At 48.9% G+C, this 25,388-nt stretch overlaps 1 protein-coding gene across 2 annotated transcripts; it reads right to left on the reverse strand.

The window, feature by feature from the left end:
- Positions 1 to 3,082: 3,082 nt before the first annotated feature.
- C1S (complement C1s) lies at positions 3,083 to 23,267 on the reverse strand. Of its 2 annotated transcripts, none has more exons than XM_063962510.1 (11): positions 22,977 to 23,267; positions 21,965 to 22,172; positions 20,752 to 20,926; positions 19,199 to 19,324; positions 18,011 to 18,210; positions 16,893 to 17,040; positions 14,843 to 14,964; positions 14,680 to 14,752; positions 12,960 to 13,079; positions 9,994 to 10,068; positions 3,083 to 3,980 (listed from the first exon to the last, which is right to left on the reverse strand). In XM_063962510.1, exons 1-11 carry the CDS (start codon positions 22,985 to 22,987, stop codon positions 3,172 to 3,174), a joined length of 2,067 nt encoding a protein of 688 aa, XP_063818580.1. In that variant the 5' UTR covers positions 22,988 to 23,267; the 3' UTR covers positions 3,083 to 3,171. The 2 variants fall into 2 exon arrangements, with proteins under 2 accessions (XP_063818580.1, XP_063818579.1); XM_063962509.1 differs by having other exon boundaries at positions 21,965 to 22,175.
- Positions 23,268 to 25,388: the final 2,121 nt, after the last annotated feature.

Here is a 25,388-nt window from a genome sequence, read left to right on the forward strand (position 1 = left end):
GGCTTCGTACCCGTACGACGCGCGTGTGCATTGCGGTGCATGCGCAGATTAGCCTTTTTTTTTCACTGATCGCTACGCAGCGAACAACGGCAGCTAGCGATCAACTTGGAATGACCCACAATATGTATAAAAAAAAGCTAAACGTGTCTTAATAGCTCTGGAAATTAACACTGAAGAGTACGCTAGCAGGTTTTCTGTATAGCACAGATAATTGTACTGTAGGGAGATGCTATCAGATCTCTGAAATCAAATAGGTATTGCACTGTGGAGAAAGGCTGGCAAGTAACAGGTTTTCTGAATAGCACAGATAAATGCTCTGTTGAGAAATGATGGACAGATCATCCAAAGAGCACAGTAGGTAATTTTCACAGGGGAGAAATGCTACAGGTAACCAGCAACTGGTTGCCAGGAAACTGACTGAAGCTAATAGAACTCACCATGAGTTGCTGAACTGTGCTTACTTCAGATTCTAACAGCTAGGTAGTGAATAGTGCTTGGAGTGTGCACCTAAACATAATAAAAAGGCACATTAAATATATATATTGAGTTGTTACTACTTAACACCTAATTAAAGGACCCAAACAACAAATACAAAGCTGTTAAAATGAAAGTGTCCCTACATCGAGCACTCTGGAGTAAGTTCTAAGATTTGTAATAAAGAGAAATTTGGACAAGTGCCTCTTATTGAAGAAACAAAATTGTTACAAATGTTGTCACTAGGTTGTGCTGTTGCAATTCAAATCACTTGATTAGCATTGCATTTGTTCAGTGTGTCCTCCATTGTGGTCAACAGTAGTCTCCATTCGATATATAGCATTCTCTAAAGCAGAATGCAACATGTAATGCAACAATAGCCAGCATATGGTTGTCTTTCGGATCTGAAACTTTGTTCTTAAGGAAAAAAAAAACACACAAGCAAAAGTTGTATGGGGTGAGGTCTGGTGATCATGGTTGCCAAGATGCCTGAAAGTGGGCCATCATCTGCTGCATTTTTGTCCATCCCATACTTGCCTACTCTCCCAGAATGGTGTGGAAACTTAAATGACATTATTATGTTTTTACATCTTAATATCTACATCTATCCAGTTATTGGTGAACCAGTGCTTCGTGCTTTGTCACTGCTGGTTTTCCCAAACTCTTGTACTCGTGAGCATGGGCCTATGTATCAGCAGCTGGTGGCATCTTAAATACATTTGGGGGGCCACAACCTTTGTGGTGTCAGTAGAGAAGCCCATTCCGCTTTTCTGAGGACCCTGGTAATACATGCACCATGGCAATTATTTTCTATTTGACTGCATTTTTTACCTTCAGATTCTTGGGACCACCATGGGCACAAGGTTTGCCCCAAACTTCTCCAGCCTATACACGGGTATGATCGAGGACATGTGGGGAGGTGGATTCAGGGAGCACCTTGTGCACTCTGGCCGTTACATAGATCATTTATTTTATTTTATTTGGTATGGTGATTTGCCCTTTATACTGCACTTTTTAACACAGTAGAATAATAATCTTTTTCATTTAAGTTTAAACTAGTCACATAGATAAATAAGAAATTTGCTTTCTCTATATTGCCCTCTATTTTTCTCTGAGGCTGTGGGTACCCGTGTGACTAAGACCTATAAAAGAGGTTGACTCAACAGTAGTCATTATAGACCATAGGCTATTGAATATCCCACATGGCCAACTTCACAGTATTATGGGGAACCACACAGATCAACAAGCCTTCATAGGACAAGCTAGGGAACTAGTAGAAGCCTTTAAAGAGAGGCAGTATATAGAGGCCTTATTACAACAAGCCCTTAAAGAATCTAGAGTACAGGACAGTGAATCAGTATGCTCACCTATGTGTGTGTGTGTGTGTGTGTGTGTGTGTGTGTGTGTGTGTGTGTGTGTGTTTGGGGGGGTTATGATTAGGCACCTAAAGGGGAGGGTTAGCGTAGGGTAGGGTTAGACAACTTACTGGCCCATGACGGGATTTTGCATGTTGTGGTGCCACTGTCGGTTTCCTGACCGCCAGCATCCTGAGAGCCGGCATTTCTTAACCAACCCCTTCTTGAATTCATGTATCATCTACAGTATGCTGGGAGGACAACGTGCACTGAAGACCCTTTTTTGGGGCATAAAAGCAACATATGTCACATATTACCTGTCTTTTATTTGTTTATTCATTTCTTCCTGTCTCCACCGCCCTCTCTTTCTCTGCCTCTCTCTTTCTCTGTTTTCTCTTTTCTTTTCTTTTTTGGTCTTTTTTTTTCTCCTCACAGAAATCTCCTGTTAAAGGCTTATTAGCACTTCAATGGGGACTGCAGTCTGATCCCTGTGTACCATACTCCAAAAAGCTTAGCTTGGCCCTAAAGCTTCCAGCCATCCACAGATGGTCAGTGATCCTCGCAACTGCTGTTTCTGCAGAAAGTTTGATTATGTAGTTATAATGATGTTGAAAAACCATTCTACCTGCCACAATCAGGACGGTTAATAGTCGCTGCACTGCCATGTTTATTGCTGCATAGGGCCCAGTATACTGTATACAGAGTCTGGTTTCTCTCAGAATAGGAATGAATCAGCAGCTTATGTTGTGCTCTTGCTCCCCTCCAGCAGTCTTGTAGTAACAGTTAGCCTCTCCTTGTTGCCTTTTTTCAGCGCTCTGATGCTATTATCTTACTGCAAGCCTTTACACACCGTTCTCAGTACTACATCCTCCCTCTCTGCAACCTGCATTCTCTCTGCTAGGACCCCTTTACTTGCCTCTCACAATCCACTCTGCCACTACCAGTCTGACTCAGCTCTCTCGCTGCTGAGACAGCTACCTGAGACTGACCGTTGTCTTAGTGGCACTTCTCTACATATAGAAGCTCGCGCCCTCATCGTATCCCGCTCTCCCCTCGTGCTTGCAGCTTAAGCAGATCCAGCGTCTTCAGCATCTTTCAATTGACCAACCTACACGCGGGTCACTCAAATTTGCAAAAGGGTCCCAAGCAGCTCTGAATTCCTATGTAGCACCTGGTCCCCGTAGCAAATCTTCTAACCCCATGGCTACACAGGGCATCCATCATGGCAGGGGTTACAAATAACACAAAGACACTTTGTATTTGTGACTTTATTGTTCGTAAAATGATGTTACACTGCCCCCCCCTATACACCCATATTCTCTGTAGTAGAGTAAAGGTTATGTTAGGCCTTCTTTTCAGGACAGATGTTCACTGGTTCTGTGTTCATTTCATCCTCCTCCTTTTCCACTTTTTCTATTGTCTCCTTGATCCAGTCCAGGTAATTCTCCACCTTGGTGTACATTCCAAACTTGCCACACTCAATTCCCCAGGAGACAATGCCAGAAATATATAGCTTGTTGATGTCAGTTGGGTTGGTTAGGTCCTTGAACATGAGTGGGCCCCCACTGTCGCCTGCACAGCTGTCTTTTCCAGATCCGCCGGCGCACATCATGTTTGTGGTAAAGGCTTGATCTGTGACTACGGTCTTCCTGCATTCGTCTGTATCACGGAAAACTACTGCGGCGTACTGCAGCCATCGTATTTCACTTTTTTTCTCTGTTATCCCCCATCCAGCAACATATCCAACCTCACCGACAGCCGGGGAGTTCCTCCCCCCCTTTTGCGGAAGACATACTGGATAGAGACATGGACCCAGTTCAACTTTATTGCTAAGCTGGATGAGGGCTATGTCATTGTCATAGTTTGTCTTCCTTTTAGGGTCAAGATCTTCCACTATCCACTTGGAGTGTAGAATAACTCTTTTGGACTGCAGTTCCTTTGCATGACCAAGACGCCAAGACCCAACTTTTATTGAGGGTTTCACACCATTCTGCACTACGTGGGCAGCGGTAAGGATCCAGCGATCTGATATCAGTGCTCCGCCACCTTTCGTGTCAGATACAATATGTACGACCCATGGAAAGTCTCCTTCTTTAGCAGCGGAACCACCAAATATCTTTGATTGGTGCTCTAATGAACTGATTCCACAGACTGGAAAGACAAAGTGGTACAGTATTAACAAATTATCTAATAATCGACCAAGGATATAAAGCGATTATGGAACAGGGACAGCAAACAATCACAGGTATCCAGTCAGTATGTTGATCGATGGTAAGCTTACATAAGTGACATGCGGTGAGGTGAATGCTTGCGGAGGCACTGGATAATAAAAAAAACATGGGTTCACCCTACCAAATCAGTAACCAATCCCAGACCTCTCAGTATGGCCTGGTATTGGAAAATAGGAGGGGGGGGGGGGGGAGAGTGGAGTTCCCCTTAGTTTCCAATAACCAGCACCAGGTAGAACCAGTCGGCAGAATAATGCCACAGCAGGGGGACACACAGGAAACTCAAGTATATGAAAACTCCTTGCAAGTACAGAAACACCTAGGACCTCTGTTGCCACAGGAAAGGAGTGGGCCATCTCTGTGCCCCTCTTGACCAGCCCCAGCAGACACTCGCCAGCACGTTCCCCTGCATTTAGCAATCTTGATCGTCAGTTTCCCTGTCATGTTGGTTGCTCCTGGTTGGATGCTGGGGAACGTCCTGGATAGGTCACCTGACACTGCATCAAACCACGCCCCCCTCATTGAGGCAGATCTTCACTTGTGCTATATTTTGTAGTATTACTTGTCACAGTGCGGCCTCACCCACAACTCCAGGCAGTGTCTGACTATCACAGAGGGGAGGCTGAGCTCATAGCTGCCTCACCTCTGCTCTCTCCCTGACACTCCCTGTATACCCAGCTCACAGCTGCCTCACCTCTGCTCTCTCCCTGACACTCCCTGTATACCCAGCTCACAGCTGCCTCACCTCTGCTCTCTCCCTGACACTCCCTCTATTCCCAGCTCACAGCTGCCTCACCTCTGCTCTCTCCCTGACACTCCCTGTATACCCAGCTCACAGCTGCCTCACCTCTGCTCTCTCCCTGACACTCCCTCTATTCCCAGCTCACAGCTGCCTCACCTCTGCTCTCTCCCTGACACTCCCTCTATTCCCAGCTCACAACTGCCTCACCTCTGCTCTCTCCCTGACACTTCCTGTATTCCCAGCTCACAGCTGCCTCGCTTCTGCTCTCTCCCTGACACCCCCTGTATTCCCAGTTCACAGCAGCCTCACCTCTACTCTCTCCCCGACACTCCCTGTAACCCCAGCTCACAGCTGCCTCACCTCTGCTCTCTCCCTGATACTCCCTGTATTCCCAGCTCACAGCTACCTCACCTCTGCTCTCTCCCTGACACTCCCTGTATTCCCAGCTCACAGCAGCCTCACCTCTGCTTTCTCCCTGACACTCCCTGTATTCCCAGCTCACAGCTGCCTCACCTCTGCTCTCTCCCTGACACTCCCTGTATTCCCAGCTCACATCTGCCTCACCTCTGCTCTCTCCCTGACACTCCCTGTATTCCCAGCTCACAGCTGCCTCACCTCTGCTTTCTCCATGACACCCCCTGTATTCCCAGCTCACAGCTGCCTCACCTCTGCTCTCTCCCTGACACTCCCTGTATTCCCAGCTCACAGCAGCCTCACCTCTGCTCTCTCCCTGACAGTCCCTGTATTCCCAGTACACAGCTGCCTCACCTCTGCTCTCACCCTGACACTCCCTGTATTCCCAGCTCACAACTGCCTCACCTCTGCTCTCTCCCTGACACTCCCTGTAACCCCAGCTCACAGCTGCCTCACCTCTGCTCTCTCCCTGACACTCCCTGTATTCCCAGCTCACAGCTGCCTCACCTCTGCTCTCTCCCTGACATCCCCTGTAACCCCAGCTCACAGCTGCCTCACCTCTGCTCTCTCCCTGACACTCCCTGTATTCCCAGCTCACAGCTGCATCACCTCTGCTCTCTCCCTGACACTCCCTGTATTCCCAGCTCACAGCTGCCTCACCTCTGCTCTCTCCCTGACACTCCCTGCATTCCCAGCTCACAGCAGCCTCACCTCTGCTCTCTCCCTGACACTCCCTGTAACCCAGCTCACAGCTGCCTCACCTCTTCTCTCTCCCTGACACTCCCTGTATCCCCAGCACACATCTGCCTCACCTCTGCTCTCTCCCTGACACTCCCTGTAACCCCAGCTCACAGCTGCCTCACCTCTGCTCTCTCCCTGACACTCCCTGTAACCACAGCTCACATCTGCCTCACCTCTGCTCTCTCCCTGACACTCCCTGTATTCCCAGCTCACAGCTGCCTCACATCTGCTCTCTCCCTGACACTCCCTGTAACCCCAGCTCACAGCTGCCTCACCTCTGCTCTCTCCCTGACACTCCCTGTAACCACAGCTCACATCTGCCTCACCTCTGCTCTCTCCCTGACACTCCCTGTATTCCCAGCTCACAGCTGCCTCACCTCTACTCTCTCCCTGACACTCCTTGTATTGCACACGCTAAGCCGCCGCCTACTGGGAGTGAATCTTAGCTTATCAAAATTGCGAACGAAAGATTCACAATATTGCGAAAAGACTTCTCTGTGCAGTTTCTGAGTAGCTCGAGACTTACTCTTCCAGTGCGATCAGTTCAGTTCTTGTCGTTCCTGGTTTGACGTCACAAACACACCCAGCGTTCGCCCAGACACTCCTCCGTTTCTCCAGCCACTCCCGCGTTTTTCCCAGAAACGGTAGCGTTTTTTCACACACTCCCATAAAACGTCCAGTTTCCGCCCAGAAACACCCACTTCCTGTCAATCACACTCCGATCTCCAGTACGAAGAAAAAACCTCGTAATGCCGTGAGTAAAATACCAATCTTCATAGCAAATTTACTTGGCGCAGTCGCAGTGCGAACATTGCGCTTGCACAGTTAGCGGAAAATCGCTGCATTGCAAAGAAAATTACAGAGCGAACAACTCGGAATGACCACCCATGTGCAATGCAGGGGGGTGAGGGGGGGGGGGGGGCAGATATAACATTTGCAGAGTTAGATTTGGGTGGGTTATTTTGTTTCTGTGCAGGGTAAATATGGCTGCTTTATTTTTACACTGCAATTTAGATTTTAGTATGAACACACCTCACCCAAATCTATCTCTCTCTGCACATGTTATATCTGCCCCACCTGCAGTGCACATGGTTTTGCCCAACTGCTAACAAATTTGCTGCTGCGATCAACTCTGAATTACCCCCAATGTCCTTAGTTCTTCCCATGCATGGCGCTGTCTTGTTTCTGCATTAGAGCCCCACGGTGAGTGATGGGCGTCTTCCAGTGAGCTCAGAGAGATTGTGCCATTACCGCTATCCACAACGCCCTTGAAGACATGTAGACCACTTCTGCCTTGCACCACTATCCTGATACAGTCACTGGCTGATGGCCTGTATACCCCACTAAAGCTCCGCTCCGCGACAAGTGTCTGTATAAGCATAACTGTATGGGTGTAAAAATCACATTGCTGCTGAATAAACTACCCCACACAGGTAAGTACTGGGCTGTTCATTGCCTCAAGGCAGACGCTGGTGTGTACCTGCACATGGCCATACCACCGCCACCTTTACACACATACATTATTCCAACAGCCCTTTAACCACTTGCCTGGCATGGTGGCATCAGATGCGACCATGCCTGCAAGTGCTCTATCTGACCTGGTCGCACAGGATGCGACCAGTCAGATAGAGAGTGTTAGCAGCGGCAGGGAAGGGAAACTTCCCTCCGCTGCTGCTGTCAGAGGGACCGGAAGGTCCCTCTGCCTCCCTGCACTCTCCCCTACTGATTGCCGTGCTGCCGATCACTGCTGATCGGTCAGCACGGCAGGACCCCCCCTCTGTAAATTAACCCCCTCAAGCCCCACTGTGTACCTGGAGGCTATCCTGGCTTTCAAAATAAAAGCCGCGATGGTCGCGATGTTTCTGATGGATGCGATGTTCTCAATCGATGTTTCGATGTTTAAAATGTTTATTTAAAAAATATCTTTTTTGAATTTTTTTTTAACTAAAATCATTTTGGATAGGGTTAAATTCATGTTCTTCACCTAATTCACTCGTATAAAAAGACCCTACAATTTCGGAGCGTTTTTTTGGGAACAAAAATCGTCAGTTAGGTGGTTAAGTCCTGTAAGTTGCAAGGTGATGCTGGATCGGATTTAGGTATGGGGAAATTGGACACCAAGTCAACACCTTGAACTCTTTGTCATGCTAATCAAACCATCCCTGAACAATTTGTGCAGTGTGGTAGGGCGCTTTGACCTGCAGTGTGGTAGGGCGCTTTGACCTGCTGAAATAGGCCACTGCCATCATCCATGAAGGGGGGTACTTGGTCTGCAACAATGTTTAGGTAGGTAATATATGTCAAAGTCACATCCACATGAATGGCAGGACCCAAGGTTTCCCAGCAGAACATTGACCAGAGCATCCCGCTGCCACCACCAGCTTGCCTTCTTCCCATAATGCATTCTGATACCAACTCTTCCCCAGGTAAATGTCACACACACACCCTGCCGATCACATGATATAAAACTATGAGTCATCTGACCAGGCCTCCTGCTCCCATTGCTCCATTATCCAGTTCTGACTCTCACATGCCCACTGAAGGTGCTGTGAGAAGTGGACAGTGGTCAGCATGGGCACTCTGACCAGTCTGTGGCTACGTAGCCCCATGTGTAGGAAGATGTGATGCACTGTGTGTCCTGACAACTCTGTATCATAACCCAGCATTAACTTTTTCAGCAATGTGTGCTACAGTAGTTCCTCTGCGGGATAGGACCAGATTGGCTAGCTTTCGCTCCCCATTAACATCAATGAGGCCTGAGTGCCCATGACCCTGTCGCTGGTTCACTGCTTATCCGTCCTTGGACCACTTTCGGTACGTACCACTGCATACCGGGAACACCCCACAAGACCTGTCACTTTGGAGGTGATCACAATTGGCCCTTGTCAAAGTCACTCAGGGCCTAATTCAGACCTCATCGTAGCCTTGCAAAATTGTGCACGGCTACGATCATATACTCAGACATGCGGGGGGATGCCCAGCACAGGGCCCCGCATGCCAGGCCCGACCCCCCCCGCAGAAGTACAAAAGCATCGCTTTTGTACTTCAGGAGTAGCTCCCTGGCAGCGCAGCTCCTGCACGCTGCAGCGAGCTACCCTTCGCACAGCACCGATCAGATCTGAATACACTTGCCTATTGTTCCCTCAGATCATTACACTTGCCTATTGTTCCTGCTTCCGACCCATCAACTTCTCCAAAACAGAATGTTCACTTGCTGCCTAATATATCCCACCCCTTGACAGGTGCCATTGTAACAATATAATCAGTGTTATTCACTTCATCTGTCAGTGGCTTTAATGTTTTAGCTGATGGATGTATCTACAATACCTTTGTAGGTTACCCCTTCACTCTAAGTTTATTTAGGCTATGCCCTTGTTGCATCACCTTCTCTAAATGTCTCCCATCTGAATTCCACAATTCCGTCTTCACATATAAAGTTGGTGCTCTGCAGCTGGTGATACCCTGTATCCGGCTACAGGTGCATCTGGCATCTTCCAGGAATTGTTGTTATATGTACTTCCTGGAATATCATACTTGGTAGATTCTTTCATATACTTCAACATTATGACTTGGTGTAGGAGATAACAGCATTTGGGTGGATGTATGTTTTCATGTGAAAATTGCTATACTGTACATCCTATCCTATTTCACCTGCATCAGTGGTCGCTGGTACGCAGGAATACTTACCGGCAGGGCAGCTCTTCCAATAAGAACCGGTCCTTGCCAAGAGAGGACTTCAGGGTTTATGTCCCAGGCGTACTTTAGCGACATATATACATGTAGATGCTGTGCCACGGGTCTGCAGAGGAAATCTCTGTAATCCGCTGCGGACCCTTTTTAATACATATGGAGATCCATATGTGTGGAGATAAACTTTGTGAAAACTGAAGTTTTCTGAGGTTTTACCGCATGATTAACTTTGATACATCACGTCATTTGTGAGAGATTAGAAAGTGAAGTTTTGAAGAGTTAAAGGACAGATATTATCACATTGCTATGTGCTGTTTGGGCTATGATAGAAACATTAGTTATATTTTACCTGGTACACAATCAGGGAGTTTACTCTCTCCATTGTTGTTTCTCCAAATTCCATCCACAGAACAGCGATAAGTATCTGCAAATATGACATTTTTCCATCAATCTCTTAAACATGTATCTGAGGCATGCCTACAGTATGTTCAATGGTCACCATTACCTCCAACCAGTGACCTGTTCTCAGCTCTCACCATCACCTCCAACCAGTGACCTGTTCTCAGCTCTCACCATCGCCTCCAACCAGTGACCTGTTCTCAGCTCTCACCATCACCTCCAACCAGTGACCTGTTCTCAGTTCTCACCATCATCTCCAACCAGTGACCTGTTCTCAGCTCTCACCGTCACCTCCAACCAGTGACCTGTTCTCAGCTCTCACCATCGCTTCCAACCAGTGACCTGTTCTCAGCTCCCACCATCACCTCCAACCAGTGACCTGTTCTCAGCTCTCACAATCACCTCCAACCTGTGACCTGTTTTCAGCTCTCACCATCACCTCCAACCAGTGACCTGTTCTCAGCTCTCACCATCACCTCCAACCAGTGACATGTTCTCAGATTTCACCATCACCTCCAACCAGTGACCTGTTTTCAGCTCTCACCATATCCTCCAACCAGTGACCTGTTTTCAGCTCTCACCATCACCTCCAACCAGTGACCTGTTCTCAGTTCTCACCATCACCTCCAACCAGTGACATGTTCTCAGCTCTCACCATCACTTCCAACCAGTGACATGTTCTCAGCTCTCACCATCACTTCCAACCAGTGACATGTTCTCAGCTCTCACCATCGCCTCCAACAAGTGACCTGTTCTCAGCTCTCACCATCACCTCCAACCAGTGACACGTTCTCAGCTCTCACCATCACCTCCAACCAGTGACATGTTTTCAGCTCTCACCATCACCTCCAACCAGTGACATGTTCTCAGCTCTCACCATCACCTCCAACCAGTGACACGTTCTCAGTTCTCACCATCACCTCCAACCAGTGACCTGTTCTCAGCTCTCAACATCACCTCCACCCAGTGACCTGTTCTCAGTTTTCACCATAACCTGCTACTAGTCACACAACCTCAGTGCATACAATCTCCTCCTACCCATCACATGTGCTTAGAGCTCACCCTCTCCTACTACCCATCATATGTGTTCATTGTTCACCCTGTCTTCCTACCTATCACATGTACTCAGTGTTCACCTTATTCTACAACCAGTCACGTGTTCGCTCTCTCCTCCTACCAGTCACATGTTCTCAGTGCTCACACTCTCCTCCTACTAGTCACAAGTGCTCAGTGCTCACCCTCTCCTCCTACCAGTTACATGTGCTCAGTGCTCACCCTCTCTTCCTACCAGTCACATGTGCTCAGTGCTCACCCTCTCTTCCTACCAGTCACATATTCTCAGTGCTCACCCTCTCCACCTACCAGTCAGATGTGCTCAGTGCTCACCCTCTCCTCCTACCAGTCACATGTGCTCAGTGTTCACCGTCCTCCTACCAGTCACATTTGCTCATTGTTCACCCTCTCCTCCTACCAGTCACATGTGCTCAGTGTTCACCCTCTCTTCCTACCAGTCACATGTGCTCAGTGCTTACCCTCTCTTCCTACCAGTCACATGCCCAGTGCTCACCCTCTCCTCCTACCAGTGACGTGCTCAGTGTTCACCGTCCTCCAACCAGTCACATTTGCTCAGTGTTCACCCTCTCTTCCTACCAGTCACATGTGCTCAGTGTTCACCCTCTACTCCTACCAGTCACATGTGCTCAGTATTCACCCTCTCTTCCTACCAGTCACGTGTGCTCAGTGCTCCCCCTCTCCATCTACCAGTCACATGCTCAGTGCTCACCCTGTCCTCCAACCAGTCACATGTGCTCAGTGTTCACCCTCTCCACCTACCAGTCACATGTGATCAGTGCTCACCCTCTCCTCCTACGAGTCACATGTGCTCAGTGTTCACCCTCTCCACCTACCAGTAACATGTTCTCAGTGCTCACCCTCTCCTATCAGTCACGTGTGCTCAGTGCTCACCCTCTCCACTTACCAGTCACAAGTGCTCAGTGTTCACCCTCTCCTCCTACCAGTCACATATTCTCAGTGCTCACCCTCTCCACCTACCAGTCAGATGTGCTCAGTGCTCAACCTCTCTTCCTACCAGTCACATGTGCTCAGTGTTCACCCTCTCCACCTACCAGTCACATGTTCTCAGTGCTCACCCTCTCCTCCTATCAGTCACGTGTGCTCAGTGCTCACGCTCTCCCCATACCAGTCAGATGTGCTCAGTGCTCACCCTCTCTTCCTACCAGTCACATGTGCTCAGTGTTCACCCTCTCCTCCAATCAGTCACATGTGCTCAGTGTTCATCCTCTCCACCTACCAGTCACATGTTCTCAGTGCTCACCCTCTCCTCCAATCAGTCACATGTGCTCAGTGTTCATCCTCTCCTCCTACCAGTCACATGTTCTCAGTGCTCACCCTCTCCTCCTACCAGTGACATGTTCTCAATGCTCACCCTCTCCACCTACCAGTCACATGCTCAGTGCTCACCCTCTCCTCCTACCAGTCACATGTGCTCAGTACTCACCCTCTCCACCTACCAGTCACATGTTCTCAGTACTCACCCTCTCCACCTACCAGTCACATGTTCTCAGTGCTCACCCTCTCCTCCTACCAGTCACATGTGATCAGTGCTCTCCACCTACCAGTCACATGCTCAGTGCTCACCATCTCCTCCTACCAGTCACATGTTCTCAGTGCTCACCCTCTCCACCTACCAGTCACATGTGATCAGTGCTCACCCTCTCCACCTACCAGTCACGTGATCAGTGCTCACCCTCTCCACCTATCAGTCACATGTTCTCAGTGCTTACCCTCTCTTCCTACCAGTCACATGTACTAAGTGCTCACCCTCTCCACCTACCAGTCACATGTGCTCAGCATATTGTTTATTCAGCATCTATGCCAATTAAGCCCAGTTCTCACCATTGCCACTCAGGGTGTAATATTCAGTGCTGCATCTATACTTCATCTCTGATTCATATGTGCTGTGTGTGAAAGTCGCTGCACCGTTTTCAATTTTCTCAGGACTCCCACAGTCAACAGCTGCAAATGAACACAGAGAAGATGGGAAAACACTATAAAGTTCTGAGTCTACAACCAAACAATCCCATTTGTGAACAGCTGATTCTCTATGGTCTTCTATAAGAATATCATACACAATGCCCAAGGGAACATACTTGTATGTGAGCCTATTAATTAGGTTAAACACAAAATGAAGGTAGAATTAAACTGAGAATTTATTAGTAAATGTTACAAAAGTTCTAGTATGTCAAACATTGTGTTGTACTGACCTTGTTTCCACTGAGGAATTGTGTTCTGCCGCTGTTTATAAGTGTCTATGGGGGTCATTCCGAGTTGATCGCTCGCTACCAGTGTTTGGCAGCCGTGCAAACGCTATGCCGCCGCCCTCTGGGAGTGTATTTTAGCTTAGCAGAAGTGCAAACGAAGGGATCGCAGAACGGCTACAAAATAATTTTGTGCAGTTTCAGAGTAGCTTCACACCTACTCAGCGCTTGCGATCACTTCAGACTGTTCAGTTCCTGTTTTGACGTCACAAACACGCCCTGCGTTCAGCCAGCCACGCCTGCGTTTTTCCTGGCATGCCTGCGTTTTTCCGAACAATCCCTGAAAATGGTCAGTTGACACCCAGAAACGCCCACTTCCTGTCAATCACTCTGCGGTCAGCAGTGCGACTGAAAAGCTTCGCTAGACCCTGTGTAAAAAAATATCAGACGTTGTGAAAGTACGTCACGCGTGCACATTGCGCCGCATACGCATGCACAGAAGTGCCTTTTTTTGCATCATCGCAGTGCAGCGAACATTTTCAGCTAGCGATCAACTCGGAATGACCCCCTATGTTATCAGTCATGAATATTACTTTATTCTTATAGTATAAGTATACGTACTGTGCCTGCCATATGTATCATGTACTGTTTTTGCATTATAATATATGACAACAGTGTCTTAAAGTTATACCAACTATATGGTTTCATACCCACCAATTGTACCATTTTGGCCAGTACAGTACAGTACTGTATTTTATGGTCTGCCCAGGTCATAAAGGGATTTATACCCGCTTTCAGCGTCTCCCATTCTTGTGTTGCCAAGTGGCTTCCCACTCCCAACGGCACCATTTTCTCAGTGATATTCGTGCCCACTCTCCCACAATTTTCAGCAGAGTCTCGATTTTTTGGCCAGTCCACCGCACCCACGGAAGAGTGGGCAGATCTCCCGCATCATGCACTCTTCCTAGTGAAGTGGGCAGGATGAGGAGGCTCTGCGAGGCATAAGGAGGCGCTGCAAGGCCTAATGATGCGCATTCAATTCATTTAGCCCCACCGCTTCCACAGACCCACGAATCACAACATTTTGGAGGCGGGGCGAAGTGGCAAGCAGTGGCTCCTCTGTGAGCTCCTCCCAGGAGAGGCGACTTAAAAGTTAGGCAACTTTAGTAGGCCCACAGGAGAGCAAAGGCTCTGGCACAAGGTTCTCTGGGTGCAGGGGGTGTGGTGCAGGGCACCCAGTAGAAATAAGCCTATGCCCTGAATAGCAGATGGCACAAAACAACATAAAAATAACCATGACAGGACTCAGCCTCTCTTCTCCCAAACATGATGCCATCTGACATGCTGCTATTTCTTACGTATGCATTCCAGGTGGGTGTTTGTCCAGGTCCCGTCACCCTGGCATCTGGCTTGGAATGATGGCAGCTTTTTCTAGAAGAGAACAGAGATGTCATTACATGGTTCCAGACACCACTGAGCAGCCCCCTGCACGGCAGTCACCTCACCCTGCTCCATCCTCACCTGACCCTCCAAAACCTCATATCCTTTCACACAGCTCACGCTGACTGAGTCCTTGAAGACATATTTATCTTGCCGGGGATGCAGGACAGCATGGTCAACCACTTTTGTGGGGCAGGGGATGGCTGGCAGAGAAGAGAAAAGAAGTATGCACAATATTAAGGGGGACATTTACTAAGCAGTGATAAGAGCGGAGAAGTGAGCCAGTGGAGAAGTGGCCCCATCAACCAATCGGTGGCTCTGTATAATTTTATAGTATGCAAATTATAGATGTTACTTCAGTGCTGATTGGTTGCCATGAGCAACTTCTCCACTGGCTCACTTCTCCGCTCTTACCACTGCTTAGTAAATGCCCCCCTTAATCTTCTATCCCATGTATGATACAGGGACACTGCTAGATTTTTAACAATTTGCCCACGGAACTATGGGGGTAATTTGTGCTAAAAGTATCTCAGGGCTGCGATGGCCTTTGCCTGATCGACAGGCAGAGGCGGTCGCGGGATGGGAGGGGGGCGTGCCAACTGCGTTAGAACGCCTTTGGCGGGGCTCGGACCGGACAACGCAGGCGGGGGTGAGCCGCTGCTGCTGTATGACATCTCATGCATCCACTGCGACCCGGGATGCGGTGAGCGGCCGTCTGCTCGCGCAGCTAGGCTGCGCAGGCAGGGAGCTACTCGCCAGGTGCAAAAGCGTCGCCGCAGTGCGATGCTTTTGCACCCTTGCGGGAGTGTAGGGCCTGACAAGTGGGGCGTACCCCCCCCCCCCCCCCCGCATGTCTGAGAAACTGATAACAGATAGATTTAGCACATCTACGATCAGATCTGAATGACTCCCTTTGTTTTTCAACTTGAATCATATACTAACCGCAGCAGATTCCGTGGGGTAGTGCAGCGTCACTATCTACATCAGAGCACATGTAATGGCGATGTGAAGCAGAGGAGACAGCCGGCTGCTTAGTGCACTAGATGGGAAATTAGAATGCTATACTGTCTGCTTTGTATGCTACTGTAATTGGCTAATTCTTTTCATCAGCTATCAAAAGCATAGGGGAAAGCTAGAGTTATTACCACTTTCATGTCTTATTATTCCAGGATTACAATACCTTACTTGTGCAAAGTAATTAATTACACTACGGTGTCTGGGGGGTCCAGCACCTTTCCTCAAAACAGGTGCATGTTGTTCCCATTTTGAAGGCATGATGGGTCCACGGTCTACATCGTCGGGCGTAGACTTCCTGGACCCGGGTGTCCAGATCTGACGGCCAGCCTGCGTAAGCTTCAGCTTATGCGGGCTGGCCGGTGCCTAAAACCATTGGGATTTGTGATCCTTGGTTGCAATGATCATGATGGTGGTCCGCAGGGACGTGCAGTGAGCTAAATGGTTCAGGAGGCACTAGCTAGCACCAGAGAAAGATTTAAACACAATATATTTGCCAAAGGGTACATCTGGGTATTATACACAGGTGCAGCAGTATAAACCCCTGGAAATTTTGTGAGTTTTGGTCTGAGAGGTGCGGAAAAGATTGCATGTGCACGGCATCTATTAGCACAAGGAGGAGAGCCAGGGGCTGTCCAGCAGCTCATGGAGCGCTGGACACGCCCCCAAAATGACGAAAATGGGGGGTCGCTGAGAGGCCCCACCCCTCTACTAGAAGCTCCGCCCACTTTTGCAGCGGCCACGCCTCCGGCTCAGCGTGTCCCTCTTCCAAAGGGACAAAAGTTGGGATGTATGATTTATTAACCCATATAAACTATTGCAAAAAGGCTCAACATGAGAAACATGACGTCCTAATATGACACCTGCACTGCAGAACTCCATTTTGCAGCTATGTACAGTAAGTCAGTGGTGTCTTATGAGAAGAAGATGCAGGCGGAAGGTAAGTCTATGGAATGGGTCAGGGTGTGCAGTGTGGACCCCTTCAGGGACCCACGTACCGCTCGTCCCTGACCCACGTGCACTGTACACCTGCACCCATTACAGTTACGCCAGTAGCGTAAAATATCCTGTGTGTGTTCATCATTATCAGCTGTGCATCACACTGCGGTCTCCTCACCATCCTCCGAGTAGCGTATCTTCCAGCCTCTGTGGTCCCCTCCGCTGTCTGTTTGGAAAAAAATGTCCACTTCATTACTCTCTGTCTGAAGGAGCGAAGGGGGAGTTTTCCCACAGAATGGACCAAAGCTGCGTCCTTTGGCTTTTATCTAAGGAGAAAATAAAGCTAGAAAAGTGCACTTCATAGCCCATATATACTATTACTGCCTTCACTGTAAAGATCCCTTCCCATAATAAGCAGGATTCTTTCTATTTCAGCATTTTTTCCTTTATTTTTCTTCTTCTTAGTAATAAAGGGCTTGTCCACTAATGTCACCCCAATTGCCTTTCAGGCCACTTACCACGCTGTAGCCAGGGGCGCTTTAAGAGAGGAGCGCTTTAAGCCGTCTCCGTTCGGGCCCCACCCCCTCTCTGCCGGCAGTACTGAGAGTCTGAGCACTAGAGGGCTCAGACTCTACTGCGCATGCGCAGATCTCTGGGAAAATAGCACAGCGGCCATTTTCCCTGAGACTTCTCTACTGTGCATGCGCAGAACTCCGTGAAAATGGACGCTCGTCCATTTTCACAGAGTTTTAACACCTCCGTGGACGTCGGTGCGGGACTCTGGAGGGGTGAGTATTTAGAAAATGGGTGCAGCGTGTGCGGTGTGGGCCCCCTCTGGACTCAGGGGCCCGTGTGCACCGCATTATAGAAACGCCAGTGGCTGTAGCTCACTGCTGGAATCCAGGTCACCCACACGTCTTCCCATAGTGCTCTATTGCTGTACGAGCAGCACAATAAGATGTCAAAACTAGACAACCCCTTTAACAGGCTGATGCAATTCTTAAATCTGTTTAAGCACATGTGTTACTTGGGCCCAGATTTATTAAGCCTTGGAGAGTGATAAATTGCATGGTGATAAAGTACCAACCAATCAGCTCCTAACTGTCATTTTCAAACACAGCCTGTAACATGACAGTTAGGTGCTGGTTGGATGGTGCATTATCACTCTCTAAGGCTCGATAAATCTGGGCCTTGGTTACTAAGCCTGACTAGACTGGTTTAAGAAAAAGTTGGATGCATTGATTAATCCACACTAGGGTGACAATGTCGGACCAACACAGACTGAGATATACTCACAGTGAGACTATCATAGGAGCAGCTTCCATCCTCCGCTGCCTCTATGTCAAAATCTTCTGCCTGGAAGGTGAGAATAACCTGGTATCCCGGTTCTAGGAGCACTTTGTATTCACAACGGGAGTTCTCAGGGTACGGAGCGGGATAGCCAGGGCTGCTGATCTGCCCCTTCAGATCCGTATATAGCGCCCCGCTGCAGTTCACTATAAAAAAGACAAACACACAAGAACGCTATATTACGGTTTCTGTAGACGCACTGGGGATGGTGCAGAGCTGGACGCACATCTGTTTGCGGAGCGTATCTTGCATGTTTTCACACTGTGCATGCCAGTGGTGGAACTTGGGAGTGGTGAACCCAGGTGCAAAAATATAATTTGGGTCCCCCTCCTCCACCAAACAAAAGTTCACAATATGCCACACATCAGTGGGTGACAGGAAGAGGCAGAAAGTGACAGCGGAATGCAGAGGGAGGTAGAGGGTGAAAAGGGGAAGCAGTGGTTGACAGCGTAAGGTAAGGGGGCAGAGGGTGACAGGGAGAGACAGTGGGTGACAGGGAGAGACAGTGGGAACAGGGAGAGACAGTGGGTGACGGAGAGACAGTGAGTGACAGGGAGAGACAGTGGGTGACAGGGGGAAGTAGTGGGTGACAGTGTAAGGCAGGGGGCAGAGGGTGACAAAGGAAGGCAAGGGGAGGTAGTGGGTGACAGGGAGAGGCAGAGGGTGACAGGGAGAGAAAGTGGGTGACAGGGAAAGGCAGTGGGTGACAGGGGATAACTTATTGCTGGTCTGGGCAGCAAGGGGCCCTTTAGTCCTCAGGGGCCCTGGTGCAATGCACCTGCTGCACCGATGGTAGTTCTGCTTCTGCAACTGATTGCACACCACTGCACATACTGCATGGATCACACCTGCATGATGAATGAAGAGACGCAACTGGGCTGCTACGGAATGTTCTCATGTAGGCCTGGGTCACCCGAGTAGATTGAGCAAGGTAGCACCACTGCCTATCGGTTGGCACAACCACTTGGCAGCAGCATGGACATTCATAGCAGTGGGAGTTGCCGATTCCACAGGTCAGACCAACTCTAGCTTTGCAGCCAATCTTACATACATATACACCATAGCCAACCATATACACACATACCTCTGTGTTGGCTGCAGAGCACAGTCAGATAAGGATAGTGCAATAGTTACCCCCACAGGTGCGCTGGTCTGCATGGAGGTCATATTCTGGAGGGCAGGAGCAGAAGAAGCCTCCAATGTAATTGTTGCAGAAGTGTGAGCAAGGATCATATGTATCGTCTTCGCACTCATCTACATCTGTGCGAGAGAGAGAGACAGATATGTATGTACATAAGGAGACTATCTGGCCACATTATGAGCAGATCACAGATGCACTCTAACAATCCAGCTCACATTGATCATTTCCTCCATTTCCTTCCACTACAGTCCACCTTCCACCCTCTACACTCCATTGGAAGTCTCCTCACTAAGATCTTCTCTCTGCCAAATCACTCTGCCGGTCACTTCTCCTTACTCATCCTTCTGGAACTCTCTGTGGCTTTCAACACCATGGATCTTCCTCTACTGCTGCACACCCTACTGTTCGTTTGCCTTTCAGACACCACCCTCTCCTGGGTCACCTAAAACTGCTTCTCTGCTTCTACCTCCAACTCCTCCTCTCCTTACACCCATCGTGGTCCCAAAACACCTGTCCTCAATTCTCCTCTCATCTCCAAATACACATCTTCCCTTGGAGAACAATTCAGCTCATCCGACCCAGGGGTAGATTTAGGGGTCAGACCGTCTTCTTGGCACAATATTATTGGGCGCCTGCAAACACAGTGACAGGATGGCACGGCACGTGCACAGATTCGATAATGTTGGCCATCTTGGCAAAGGATAAATGCTTCAGTTATGGAACATTATGGAGGCAGCATAGTAGTGCGCTCTATATACCAACAATCCTGAGACTCACCCTGATGCATCATGGCGATGTAGTCTTTCTTCTGTATCCAAAAACCATGACTGAATTGTGGCGCTGGAAAGCTCTGATGCAGGGGGACTGCTGTACCTACCCCAGCTAGTGGCGCCCCTAGGCAGATGCCTGATGTGCCTAGTGGGACTTCCAGCACTGATTCGGCCTCTATTACCAACTCTATGCCGTCTACACAAGAAGTTACCCTTTCTCCCATGAGCTTCCATGTCTTGTCTCTCACACAGCCATCTCCTCATATATGTTCCAGCATTTTCTCAAGCTCAGTACATCCAAAATGGAAGTCGTCTTCCCATTTCCACAGTCCCCACGCCTCCTTTCCTCTTCCCCATTGCCAACATTGCTTTCCTTGGTAGTCATCATTTCTGATGTTGGGTGTCATCCTCGATTCCTCCGTCTCTTTCTCTTAGCAGAGTCAGTCCCTCTCTCAATACTGCAGTTTCCACCTTTGCAACATTGCCAAGTTCAGACCCAACCAAAACTTCCATCTGCTCTCTCATAATCCCTCATACCCTATATAGTACATTACAAACTCCAATCAGTTTCTCCCTTCCCCTATACTGTATCTCCAACCTTATTTCCCTCCACACTCCCTCTTGTCCAGTGTATGTGTTACTGTGTGAGGGTCAGCCTGGCCTGCACTAGGTAATCAGGTCAACTCCTGAGTGATGCCCCCAGGCTGCATCCACTGCTGGTAGGTTAGAGGCCACACGGGATACATGTATAAATGCTTCATCTGGATATCACCCACCTACAGCCATATAGTATGCAGAGAATCCGGTATATCTCTCCTGGTTGGAAAAGTCAGACTGGAACACGAGCTTCAGGTGCGTGGTTGGATAGTATTTGTCCTCTATAGGGGTTCCTGGGTATGCAGGAAGATGGCGGCCACAAAGCACCTGCTGTACTTCACCCCCAATTATAACCTGGAGAATAGAGAGATCTATTACCCAGGGGACAGAGGCACAGAGACCACACGCCCTGAGACACCGGGGAGCTCAGGCTGTTTGCTTATCGGGACATTTGTATTGCACCAAATGGCATGCCCACGCCTGTATGCAGATCTGGTGCTTATGCCTCATTCTCTCAGGGAGGCGGAACAGGTGAGGTGAGAGGCGTGCAAACAATTACTGAGTACAGTAACAAGATGTTATTGCCACTGCTTGTGCATATTTTGGGCCAAATGTAATAGCGTGAGAGTTTCAAAAAGTGAGAGATTTGGTAAAGTTTTTCATTTTCTTTTTTTAAAGTGGCAATCATTTACACAGCAAGATCAACCTGGTTTTGCAGTGTAAATAATTGCCACTTTAAAAAAAAACCTGAAAAACCTTACCAAATCTCTCACTTTCTGAAACTCTCACTCTATTACATTTGGCCCTTTATGTTTTTGGGTGGTTCTTAGAAATTATTCTCTGCTACTATCATTTCTATACAAGAAAAATAATTACGAGAAATAGTTTGAAGAACGGAGCCGGGTGTCGCCCCCTAAAAGCCGCAGCATGTCAGTCATACTGCGGCTGACAGGGGGCTGCGAGCGACATCACAAGACCCTTTCTGCACATGTGCAGACCCCCAAACATCACGGGGGAAATGTAATAGGGTGTGAGAATCAGAAAGTGAGAGATTTTGGTAAAATTCATGTTTTTTTAAAAAGTGGCAATCATTTACATGGCAAAACCAGGTTGATTTTGCAATCTAAACGATTGCCACTTTAAAAAAACAAACAAAAAAAAAACCAGGAGAATTTTACCAAAATCTTTCACTTTCTGATACTCACACCCTATTACATTTCCCCCGTATTTGTTCGCAAACCATCGGGAATCAGACCCAATGTTCCATCCATGATGCTACAGAACCCTTGTGGCGTCTTATGAATAATAAAAATAACAATGTATTTCTACACCAGACTGTACCCCACAAAAAAGCGCGTGATACCGTATGAGTGGGACGCTGGCTCCATTTACCTTCACTGAGTCATACTCGCAGTTTTCGGACAGCTCGATGTCCAGGTGTATGAAATACAGGCGGATTCCGTACCCTTCTGGCACCTGGATCTCCCAGGCTTCGTTGGCATTAATGGGGTAGCCCTGAGGGTAATTGGGGGAGGTGATCTCTCCAAACATAGAGGGGGACCCTGCACTGGCATACCCCAGGAGGAGAAGGAACAGCCACCTGCTGGAAAAGGCACATTATTACAGCCACAACATACAGGGGGTCATTCCGAGTTGATCGCTCGCTAGCAGTTCTTAGCAGCCGTGCAAACGCTATGCCACCTCCTACTGGGAGTGTATTTTAGCTTAGCAGAAGTGCGAACGGTTGTATCGCAGAGCGGCTACAAATTTTTTTGGTGTAGTTTCAGAGTAGCTCAAAACCTACTGAGCGCTTGCGATCACTTTAGACTATTCAGTTCCCGATTTGACGTCACACACCTGCCCAGCGTTCGCCCAGCCACGCCTGCGTTTTCCCTGGCATGCCTGCGTTTTCCCTGGTACGCCTGCGTTTTTCCGAATACTCCCTGAAAGCGGTCAGTTGCCACCCAGAAACGCCCACTTCCTGTCAATCACTCTGCGGGAACCAGTGCGACTGAAATGCATCGCTAGACCCTGTGCAAAACGGCATCGTTCGTTGTGCCTGTAAGTCGCGCGTGCGCATTACGCCGCATACGCATGCGCAGAACTGCTGATTTTTAGAATGATCGCTGCGCTGCGAACAAATGCAGCTAGTGATCAACTCGGAATGACCCCCACAGTACTATAGCAAGTTAGGTTACCTAGGATTATTAAATGCAGCATGTTTCAGTGTGTTTTTAATTTTATTTAAGTGCAATATTTATCATTAGGAAGTTCATACAAACTTCTGAATACACACTATTGATTATGAGTATAGATTAAAGTGGACAGGGTGTTGCTAGATTGCAAGCTCCATGGGTTACAGTGTGCATTTTACCTGTGAGGGTTAACAGCAGGGAACGCTCACCTTATCTCCATTGCACAGACAGAATCTCAGCACACAGCGGATTGTATATAAACTGAGACAGACTGAGAGGAGGGGAGAAACCTGCAGCCTAATTCCTGAGTCTACTACCTCCCAAGTGTATTCCGGACCCAGAGACCTTCCTATCGGGAGCGAACAAGGAGAAATTCTTGTTTTGTTCATGTTCTGGACTTTGAGATCTCCCAGCTGCAATATGGGGGCTACAGAACGTGACTCACAACTTTGTGGGAGACATAGAAATTGGGGTAGGAAGAAACGGGACATCCAGATGTGGAGGAAAACGTGGGGGCAAATGTGGGGGGGAGGTGGACAGCACAGAAGAGGCCAATTGGATTTGATGTTGGAGAAAGGGGAATGTCCAGAATTTCGTAAGACTTGGATGAGATTTGTGAAAGCAGATGATTTCCTATAAATGAGAGAGGGGGGGAGAGGTGAAAGCCCAGCCAGTCACAGTCACCCGGCCTATTCCTAGTTATAACTACTGGTCTAGCACTAAATATCCACTGTATGTATGTACGTAACATTATATGAAGCACATACAGTATATTGAGTTAATATATGCAACATGGGCGCTGAGTAATTCATGAGATGCATTGCTATCAGTTATTTTCATATGGGTAAGAGAAGATACATATATAGAAATTGATCAAAATAAGATGCACATCGTGTATACCTTCATGTGTTGCTGCAGATATAAGTCTGAGCTTACTACAATGGGGCGCAGAAGTCAGAGAGGCCCTGATTATTGAAACAGGCAGATCCGTGAGCCCTAATATATAACACATATGTCTCACTATAAATGTGGAACATGCAGGAAATAGTTTCCTCTCTGAAGTAATGCTGGAACGGTCCTGTCCATTTTCCAGTTTGGTTGTTTGGTGATTTGAGCTCATTTATGATCCAATGGCACCACCTTGAGGTGAGTGATGGAAGTGCTGGTGATTCTACTGCAAGATGATAATAATAATCTCTTATATATTAGCCCATCTCTTATATATTAGCCCAGATCTGTGACTTTGTGCCTCATTTGCTAACTCTGGGCGGAGTCACAATGCTGGGCGGAGTTAGTCAAATGAGTCACAGATCTGGGCAAATCTATAGGAGACTAGGAGCATAAGCAGATGGTAAGGGCATGGCACAGGCAGGGGTGCATACCTCCCAACACTCTTCAGGCAGACAGGTGTGCATACCTCCCAACTTTCTTCAGGCAGAAGGAGGGGGACACACGCGCGGCGAAAAGGGGATGTGGCCAACGAAAAGGGGGCGTGGCTTCGCGGAGGACCCACGATAGCGAGCCACGCCCCCTTTTCCGTCAGTGAGGGGGCATGCCCAGCGCTCTGTGAGCTGCTGGCATGCCACCTCTCCTCCTGTCTCCACCGAATAGACGCACGTGCACAGCATCTATTCACCGCTGCTCTGCTAAGCAGAACAGCGAGTACAGGAACCTCCCAACTGCCCCCCCCCCCCCCTTCACCGCGGGACACTGCGGCCCGCGGGTGGGACAGCGGGACAGACCCAAAAAACTGGACTGTCCCGCGAAAATCGGGACAGTGGGGAGGTATGGGGGTGTGTGAGGGGGTATGCCATACAGCCAGACGGGCACCAGCTCACTGTGTGCTTGACCCCCCACATCAGCATACTCAGCAGGGGCTCTCTGGCGCGGAGGAGCGTCACTTTCTGGCACACTCCACGCTTCTTAGCTGCAGGTTTGTGGGGCACCTGCGGCTGTGCAGGTTCCGTACTGCCTCTGTTATCTCCAGCTCCGGCATCCCAACCGCTAGCTGCAACGCTGCCGCCCGCAGTGAGGTGCGCCCAGCTCCTTCTCACACTTTAGCCGGCGGGCAACGCTGCAGAAGTCCGCGCTGCTTGCAGGCTCCGACCCCCTCCTCCCTCCGGTCGCAGCGTCTCTTGGGGGCTAACCAGTCACTCCCAGTCTCCCCTTACCACAGTGCCCGACAGCCGCGCGAGGTCCACGGTGTGTGACTGAGGAGTGGGGGGAGGGATGCGGGCGGGCAGAGGAAGCAGGACTCCAGCCTGAGAGAGTCAGCCATGCCAAGTCTCCAGCAGCAGCAGATCTCAACAGGTTGGAGTGGAACAGCAGCAGCCAGCAGCAGTGACTCCGGTAACACACATCTGTCTGTCACCACTGTTCTGTCCCTAATACCAATCTCTTCTGTGTTCTGTCATGTCCCTGTCACCCCTGGCCTTGCCCTGTCACCCTTATCCTGACCCTTTCACCCTTATCCTGGCCTTGTCACCCCTGTGCTTGCCTTGTCACCCCTGTGCTTACCCTGTCAACCCTATCCTGGCCCTGTCACCCCTGTGCTTGCCCTGTCAACCCTATCCTGGCCCTGTCACCCCTGTCCTGGTCCTGCCGCCCCTACCCTGGCCCTG

Source organism: Pseudophryne corroboree, chromosome 3 (genome assembly GCF_028390025.1).
Source record: "Pseudophryne corroboree isolate aPseCor3 chromosome 3, aPseCor3.hap2, whole genome shotgun sequence".
In the NCBI taxonomy this organism is placed as follows: domain Eukaryota; kingdom Metazoa; phylum Chordata; class Amphibia; order Anura; family Myobatrachidae; genus Pseudophryne; species Pseudophryne corroboree.

Bases quoted from the DNA above. Each gene is read 5' to 3' on its own strand.
- C1S (XM_063962509.1), bottom strand. The intron at 17,041-18,010 runs GTGAGTATATCT...TTTTCTCCTTAG, and splicing joins GCTCCTATGATAGTCTCACT to ATAAAAGCCAAAGGACGCAG. The intron at 3,981-9,993 runs GTAAAATATAAC...TTGTCTTTCCAG, and splicing joins ACTCCCTGATTGTGTACCAG to TCTGTGGAATCAGTTCATTA.